General features: G+C 53.6%; 1 protein-coding gene across 1 annotated transcript in view; it reads right to left on the reverse strand.

Moving 5' to 3' along the window:
- Prmt8 (protein arginine methyltransferase 8) overlaps window positions 1–8,997 on the reverse strand; it is a 52,990-nt gene that overhangs the window by 4,963 nt on the left and 39,030 nt on the right. The window contains exons 7-8 of the mRNA XM_010611578.3: window positions 6,346–6,461; window positions 1,765–1,915 (exon numbers count right to left, since the gene is read on the reverse strand). Of these exons, the coding sequence (XP_010609880.1) occupies window positions 1,765–1,915; window positions 6,346–6,461 (267 nt within the window). The remainder of the gene's footprint in view (window positions 1–1,764; window positions 1,916–6,345; window positions 6,462–8,997) is intronic.

Raw genomic sequence — 8,997 nt, forward strand, 5'->3', positions numbered from 1 at the left:
AACTAATAGTGAGACCCTGTCTCAAACAAAAAAAAAAAAAAAAAAAAAAATCCACCACCACCATCAACAAAACAAAACAAAAAACACTTTCTTAGACCTGGGAAAATGACTCATGTCTCAGGAAAGCAAGGCTGGAAAAAGGGCGCTGGACCCCAGACTCACACGAATGGCTCAACCTTGCTGACTACTGCAAAGGCTGGGACTTGAACCCAGGCCTGCTACATTTGGGCTGTTGCCTTCCACCTGCTCAGCCTCGCTGGTTCAGCAGCAACCTAGCCCTCCCACATACCTCTCTACTCCACCCTCTGAGGATGTCCAAGGCATGGGGACAGCAGTGCCCTGGCTGGCGCTGTCAGACCCTGGGTGTCTGTGGCTCTTGATGACAGCGTCTGCCTGAAGCGGCAGGCAGGTCAGAGTCATCACAGGAACCACTTTCAGACAGCACGGAGTGTGTGCTTTTCATTGATCCCCCATGCCAGCTGCCCTGGGCTGTGATGGAACTTAGTTGAGGGGTCCCAGGGAAGGATGGCAAACGATGTCCTATGCTTTGCACAAAGTTCAAAAACAACTGGGACCAAGCATATGCATACTTGAGATAAAACATTTTAAAAATAGCAAGGGTCTGGCATGGTGGCACACACCTGTGATACCAGCACTAGGGAGGCTGAGGCAGGAGGATCACCATGGGTTCAAGGCCAGTCTGGGCTATGTAGCAAGAACAATTGCAGAGGACACAGGGAGAACGCAGCCATCTGCAAACAAACCTGTGACACCTTGGTCTTGGACACCAGCCTCCAGAGCTGCAGCCATGTCCCTGTCTGTAGCACTCCACTTGGGCAGCCCAGGACAATGAGCTCAGGAGGAGAGGTGAAGACAAGCACCCCTGATGTAGGACACCCCATGCCATGGGGGCTGCGGGGAGTTCAGAGCGGCTGCACCGTGCAGGGTGCAGTGGGGATGGCACAGGCTCAGCCTCTCAGCAGGAAAGGCAGGAGGACCAGGCTGTGGCTCCTCTGAGGGTGACTGTCCCCAGAAGTCCGTGCACTGGAGATTTGGTCCCCAGTGCCACCACGGTGAGAGCTGGGGTCTCTGAGATGGTGGCCTGGAGGACTCTGCCCTCACGCTCAGACTTGCTCACTTCTGACCGGAGGTTCAGAGGGAGCACAGCAGCACGTCAAGCACACAGGCTCTGTCCCACCTGCCTGAGACCTGACCAGATGCCATCAATGCAGGCTCGAGAGCCAGGGGCCCAGTACACTTCCACACTTTATAAACTGCCCAGTCTCCAGAATTCTGTTACAGTGACAAAATGAAAGATAGCAATAGGGGTGATCTTCGGGGAACACAACCAGGGTTGAATGGAGGACAGGCTAGAGGGGAGGGAGGGGAAGGAGGAGACATGGGGACCGATCACCAGTTGTGGTGGGGAGGCAGAGGCGGCCCAGAGCTCTGGGTCCTCAGCCCTCAAACAGAGCTGCCTGTGAATGCACATGGACACACGTGCATCTGAAGAGTGTCGCAGAGCCCTGGCTGAGTCCTGCCTCCCTCCCTCCCACCTCTCCTCGCCCCGCACTCTCACTCGGGCAGCACCAACAGCAGTTCTCACTTCCTGCCCAGGCACTGGGGAAAAGCTTCTGGGCTGGTGTGTCTGGCCCCGATGACCCCACACCACCCCCAAAGACAGCCCAGTCACCACCCAGAGCCACAGAGCCTCAGCAAAGCGCCGAGGGGAGGGGAGGTCCAGAAAGCCAACAAGAAGCTCACCTGTAGAAAACCCCATTTTCTTGTGGCACTTGGTAAATTCAATATTAAAGTAGGTGACAAGGGCGTGAACATAGTCGTTTCGCTGGATCTGCAGGCAGAACGCAGAGGTGAACGACAGCTCTTCCGTCTTCACGGTGTAGATGTCCACCTCCTGCAGCCAGACAAGAGAGGATGCCAGAGGCTCGTGGCTGTGCCCATGCAGGGACTAGCAGCAGCCTCACCCCCAAGGCACCTCCGGCCTCTACAGGGCCACTGCTCTCAGAGACACATGCAGGCAACCCACCACCTCCTGTTACCTCTTCCGTCCCCTCTAGAGTGGAGGATGTTCAGGAAACAGGGCAAATGGACTTTAACCAAGCCTGGGGACAGAACTGAGTAGGTGGATCTGCTGGGGTGGAGAGAAGAGTTGACTAGGTGCTGTGTCTCCCAGCCAAGTCAGAGCAGCCTTCATCCCACCCCTCTCCAAGCAGGGTCCCAAATGTCAGCATCGACTCCACTCTGATCAATTCTAAGGGAGCAGAGAGTACCCTGGACCTCGTGACTCCAAGCAGTGCCCGGGTGGTTCAGGTCTTCCCAGGGATACTGAACCAGAAGATTCCATGTGTGTGCGTGTGTGTGCATGCGTGTCTGTGTATGTGTGTGCATGTGCACACGTCTGTTCCCAGCAGCAAAACAGATGCTATTCCCAGGAGTCTGGAACCTGAGCTCACACAGGCACAGACTGAGCTGAAGGGACCTCTGCTAACTCCTTGTAAAGAGCCTGCTGGACCGGTCTGAAAAATAACTAAATACAAGGAGAAGAATAAGAGGTGAGAATTTCAGTTCAGACTGGGGAATACAGAACACAAAGAACTAATAACTCTCACATCTTCAGCTGGAAAGTGGCTGAAAATCCACTCTGCTGGAGAGCCAGTGTTGAGACCTCTACCCTCCTTGGTGAAGGACCATGGCCTGCTCTGTGGGCCTCCGGGTGACTGAAACAGCCCACCAGGTGGTGGGGCTCTGGGATGGTTCCGGATCTCAGGGGCTCAGCTGACCCATGGTTAGAAGGTGGGGTCTGTAGAAAGGGTGTCTCTCCCTCCAGTGCTCCCCGTTTCTCTCTTCTTCCCATCCACTACCCATGAGCTGTCTCCCCTCCGCCCTGCCCATCTGCCAGGCCACCCTGCCTTGAACGGAAACCTCCGCAAGCTGAGAGCCAAAATGAACCCTCCTCCTTTAACCTGGGGTGTTGGGTTCTGTGTTCCAGCATGAGAAAGTGACTGAGACAACTGTTCTGAGTGCTGCAAGGAACAGACTGGTGCCTGATGGCTCCAAGATCATGGAGACAAGATCATCAAAGCAGCACTGTGTGAATGGCTTTTATCTCTCTGTACTCCTATGGTAAGTATAGGAAAGGAGATGCAAAGTAGCCTAGGGCCAGCAAAGAGAAGTCCTGACCCACAGAGGTGGCCAGAGAAGGGAGAGGAGCCAGCAAGGGAGCTGCTGGAGCCCCTGGGAGCACCAGAGTTGTGGTCATAGACCAGAAGCAGGTGGCTGCTGGGCTGGGCACAAAGAAGCCCTGGGAAAGTTACTTTCCAGTGTAAGTTACTCTGAGTTTCTAGAGCCCAGAGAACCAACAGAAAGGATGAGCAGCCCTAGTCTGGTGGGATTACACAGCACATCCCTTCCAGCTGAGCCTCTTAGCCACCTCAGCAACCCATGGTGGCATTTCCGGTAAGTCCCCCGAGAGATGTCGGCCCCGCACCCCTACTAGTCAGCTCACGCAGGTCAGGGTGACTCCAACATCACAGCTCCTTCAGAACCAGTGACCAGAGCCCACAGGATAAGCCAGGCACTTCACTTAAGCCACAAGTGCATCTGGACCTCTTCTTCTGCAGTATGAAGCACCCCAGCTTGTCAAAAAGGCCTCAGGGCAACAGTCCCCAGCCCCTCACCCTCCCAGACCTGCTCTGTCCTGAGTCTCAAAACCGAATGTGATGCTGACTGTCTGGCCTGCACTCTTCCTACAGCAGCTTCCTCTGGCAGCCTGGGCCATCAAAGGGCCCACATCCAGCCTGCCAGCCTTCCTGGTGCTCACCAGCCCTCCCAGCCGCACTGTCCACCAGTCCTCTAGGTTCCAGACCTCCTGAGCAAGTCTTCGTGACCTGCATCCCCATGCCTCTTCACCAGCACATCCACCGAGCTCCATGGTCCCAGGCACCTTTCTCTTCCAGCCTCTCTCCCACTCTGGACCAAGCTGCCCTCACCATCTCCATCCTCACCCTGGCATTAGACTGGAGCCCTGTAGGACCAGAGGCCACTCTTTGCCGGCCTGGGAACCCTCAGCGTGGGGCCCCACACACAGCATGGCTTGGATGCCTCCACCTACTGGGGATGGCGTCTCCTTCCATCTCCGGCCTCTCACTCCCTCATCGCCACCGCTACCCAATCTCTCGAGGGGCTGTTTGCATGTGTCCCCCTGCAAGGCCCCGCTCATGCCTCTCCTCTCCTGTTCACACCTCTCTCCTGTTCCCCACGTTGGGCAAGCGCGTACTCACACACACACCACCCGGCCCGCAGGAACACTTTCCACATGGTTGCCCACAGTCATCGTCAACCAGATGCCAGCTGTCACGTCTTGTGTTAAGGACAGAGGTCCCAGAGACAGTTGCATCTTAATAGGAGCCTTCCAGGCAGTGTAAAAGCTAAATAGCAATAACCTACACACTGAGATGGTAACAATAGAGGCAGCTGGCCTTTGGAGTGGGGCCCAGCCAGGCCATCTGTGAAGGTGGGGTCAGTGGTGACCACGCTCTGGGTCAAAAAGGGCCTCAGGCTCAGTGCCCCACCTGGCCCGAGTCCACAGAGCAGCCTATGATCCCAGGTGACCCCAGGAAGCAGAGACCCCTGCACTGCTCTGCACCTCTGAACAGCATTACAGATGGATATGCCTGGCAGCGGCAGCCCAGTCAAAACACAACCTTAATTATAACAGAGTGCCACAGTCCTCACGCTAATAGCAATGAAAATAGCAATTAAGTGTGTGAAGAAGGGCAAATGTTTTCCCCAAAGGCGAGATGTCGGGAGATGCTGCTTTGCACATTAGCAAGAGAGCTGATGAGGGCTCTTCTGGTTACACAGCAAACTGAGCCAATGTCACCCCTCTCAACATTGTGAAGGGGAGAGAGGCTGGGGTGGAGGGCGGACGTTGTCCCAGACCTTCAGACAATCAGAGCCTGCAGAGTCTCCTCAAGAGTTTGCCTGTGCACACCCTCCTGTCCCTCTGGGATGGCCGGGGGCATTGCCCCACCCTCCCTGTGCCCTAACTGGAAGGAAACAGGAGAGAACCCGGGAGTCCAGGCCACCAGCAGCAGAACAGCCAGTAACACAGTGGCTACTCCGTGGGGCTGGGCCAAGGACACGGAGCCACCTGTGCCCATGTAAATCAAAGGGACCGAATGTCCCAGCTGGCACCCTTGAAGACTCCCTCTGGCAAAATCAGTGGCACTGCTCATTCCCACCTAACTCCTGCACTGTGAAGAGCTCCTTGCTGGAAGATGTGATTTCTTTGGACTTGCTTGGGGAATGGGAGGGAGGGGTTGGTGGGAACAAATGAAGGGCTCCATGGCCCACATCCTGCCTGCCAGGGTCCTGGCTGGAGGAGCCCTGGTGAGCGCCCCAGGGAGGTGAGGGCAGGCTCAGTCCCTAGCCCACTTCTTAGACAGCACACTACAGGTACATCTGATGGGCTGTGTGGGGTCACTGAGCTTCTCCTCCAGTTCCCCAGGGGGTCTAGACCAAGGCCACAGTCCAGGAAAATGACACATCTCATGGGGACAAGGAGCAGTTTGGCCTGTGACTTCCCCACATCCTGGGGGGCCCTGCAGCAGTCCCCTGGTCTCTCTGTGAGTGGTCCAGTCCCCACTCCAATGCTTCCAAAACTCATGCGCAGGACCAGAGCAGGCAGGATGAGAGTTGGGTAGCTGAGCGTGCTTGCATAATGGTCCATATGTCTAGATTAAAAAATTAACTTCAGCCATATGAAATTAATCACTTTCTATATTTAAAAAAAGTCAGGTACCAATAGTTTTATCTGGCTCCACATGTTAGCACACAAAAATGCAAATACGAAGGACAAGTGTGGAAAGAATCACTGAGCAGTAGATCCTCCTGACAGAAGCATGGGGCTGGAAGAGAGCGGGCCCACTTTGCACCTGCGCAGTCTGCACGAGTGCACAGGATTGGAGTATGAGGGTGCTGACCAGCACACAGCCTGAAGAGTGTCCTGCAGGGGGGTGTGGGCCAAGAACCAGGCCCAGGGGCAGGCTGGGGTCTCCATGTGGTGGCCAGGCATGTGATTGGAGGCCATGACAAGGCAGCAGGAAGCCCTGCGTCCCAGGTGCGGCCTTGACACCCTCCCCATCTGTGCCACCTTGGAGTCCTTCTCCCTGTCAGCTTTTGACTGGTCACCTGGGAGAACCCAGGCTCTGGCCAGGGTGCTCTTGTTTCACAAGGCTGGGGCCATGAGGGCAGACCCCAGCCCAGCTCTTCAGTGCACACAGCTGCTCCTGGTTGCCCAGCCCTACCCACCGACCCACACACCTTTATTAAGCAGGCGTTGGTCACCACTTGCTTGGGGTCCACGACGTCCACCAGGGGCTCCTTCATGGCCACATCCCGGATACAGGTCATGTCAAAGCCGTAGACGTTCTCCCACCCTGTGGGACAGTAAGACATCAGGCAGGCAGGACCCCAAAGTTCACCCAGCCCCCTCGGTGCTGCTGGCCTGTGTTCTCAGCCCCCAGCAGCCTAGAATTGCTCACCTGCATGGGGGCCTTGCAAGGTTCCCAGTACTCACTCACATTTTCTCATCTTTCTTTCTTAAAGAAGGCAGATTCCACTTTATGATTAGAGAGACCACAGCTCTGAGAGGCTGAAAATCTTCTCTAGGTTCATGCTGTTGGACTGCGGCAGGTTTAAAGTCAGAACCCACATTTCCTTTTTTTCTCTGGTACCACATTCCTGTCCCCTCTCTAAGTTAGCAGACTCCCTCATCTGCCATCTACTTCCCTAATCCTATGCCTTCGCTTGTCCATCTCCTCCCCAAAAAGATGCATCTCTTCCCCTTTCTCCACTGATGAAGATGAAATGCAGCCAAGAGTTCAGATTGCAGAGGACGGCTGGCTAGTCAGGCCCGCTGCAAACCATCACGTCCGGCCAGGGTGAGTGCAGGAGGGCCTGGGCATGGCTCACGCCAGAAGCCCACACTGGCAGCCCTTCCCGAGAGAAAGAACCTCCAGGTGGGGCACAACGCATCCCAGCTGTGCCCCTCAGTCTGCAGGCCCCTGGCCTGTAGTGTGCTCTGTTGGGATGGAGGGAGACTGGGGTGCAGGAGCTGGTGCCCAAGATCACCCTTTCACGGTGGTAGTAAATGCTATCACTGATGAATCACCTGCCTTTAAACCACCCAACAACTCCTCGTTCATCTGTTCAGAAATGCCTTGAAGGAGACATGCTTTTCTCTAAAATCTCACTAAATTAAATTTTCTTTTAAAGTGTTCATCAAACAAACGGTCCCTTGGGGACTCTTGTCCCTGCATGTGGAGGAGGAGAGTGAGTGTGTGGGGAGGGGGTTGGAGGAACTGCTTCTTTGACACATTCTTTTCTAAGGTACACAAAGACCTTCTTGAGAGAAAAGAAGGCATAAGAAGTAATCATCTCCCAGAGGGTGAGTGCTTGTGAAATTCCAGGCTGAGAATACGATGCCAGGCATCCTCCATTCAGCCACCCGGGGCTGATGCCAAACTCCCAGCTGGAACCTGCATGTGGGAAGGGAGCCTCTCTGTGAGCCACAGGAGCCCCTCCCAGGATCTGCAGTGGCCACCGTCCTCTCCCCAGGTAAAGCCCAGGTGTGAAAGCACATGGCCTTGTGTTAAGCCACACGCCTGCCCCTCCTCTTCCAGGCTGTCTCAGATGAAGTTCAAACCCAGTGTGGGGAAGACCGGAAGTCAGCTGGCAGGCTTGTTAAAGGCATGCCCTTCGGAGCTTAAATCTGAGCTCTTCCACTGTTTTTCTGTGTCACCTCAGGCAAGAAGTCTCTCCCAGTCTAGTTTCTTCCCTTTAAAACTGAGATGCCACTGCTGCTTCTGCGGCCAGTGGCCCTCGACTAGGATTGTTAGGGGAATTACATGGGGGAGACAAGCTAAGTGCAGAAGACAGCGCCAGTCACAGAGAAAGACCTTGTCACCTGGTAGTCATCGTCACTATGTGATTTGAGCCCTGGCTTTGCTGCCTTCCAAGCTGTATGACCCTGTAGGGATCCATATCCTACTATGGTCTTATTTCTAAATTGAGGAGTTTGGTTCAGTGCTTCTGTGTTCTTAGAATCCTCTGGGGCACTCTTAAAATCAGATTCTTGGGCCAGGGATTTAGCTCAGTGGCACCACGCCTGCCTTGCAAGCACAAGGTCCCAAGTTCTATCCCCAGTACGCAAAAAGAAAAAAATCAGACACTTGGACCCAAGCCAGAGCTACTGAATCAGAGTCTTTGGGTTTGGGACCCAGGACTTCAGCTTTTTCTGAATCTATGTAGGTAGCACCAACCTTTCGGGTACTTGATCTTTAAAGTATTTGCAAGTCCTGAAATGGAGAGCTTGAAGTCTCGTGGCTTTTGTGAAGGCTTCTCCAGCTACTCCTGACCGTGGGCCTCTCCTTCCATATCCTCCACACCTATAGCACAGTTTTGGCACAGTACAGGCCCACAGGTAGTGCTTTTTAAATTGAAATCACCTCCCAACATATAATGCTGTCCTGCTTTAGAAGGCCTGGTGTTTTTATCTCCTTCAAAGGGGCTAATTAATGTCTATCTCCCCAGCCTGACTGTCCCACATTCAGCTATTCAGGGAACAAATGACCCAGTGTGTTAGATGTTTCTCTCCTTCCTGCTGATTATTCATTTCCCCATTTACAAGAAGTGGAGCAGAGATTGAAGACACAAATCAAACATCAATTTTTGTTGCAATTAATGAGTAAATGTGAGGTAAAGGCTATTTCAAAAAACATTGTTACTAAAAACAATATTTAGTAACACTGTCACTGAAAACAGTGTTTAGTAACACTGTTACTAAAAATGTTAAAAATAACAACAGAGGGGGCCTGTGAATCTTTTGCTTATGGATTAAAATTATTCCCCCCAAAAGGACTGCATTTTGAAGCAATGAACATAGCTAAGCAAAAAAAAAAAAAAAAAAAAAAA

This window comes from Fukomys damarensis, unplaced genomic scaffold (assembly GCF_012274545.1).
Source record: "Fukomys damarensis isolate Sample0158 unplaced genomic scaffold, DMR_v1.0_HiC HiC_scaffold_19, whole genome shotgun sequence".
NCBI classification, from domain to species: domain Eukaryota; kingdom Metazoa; phylum Chordata; class Mammalia; order Rodentia; family Bathyergidae; genus Fukomys; species Fukomys damarensis.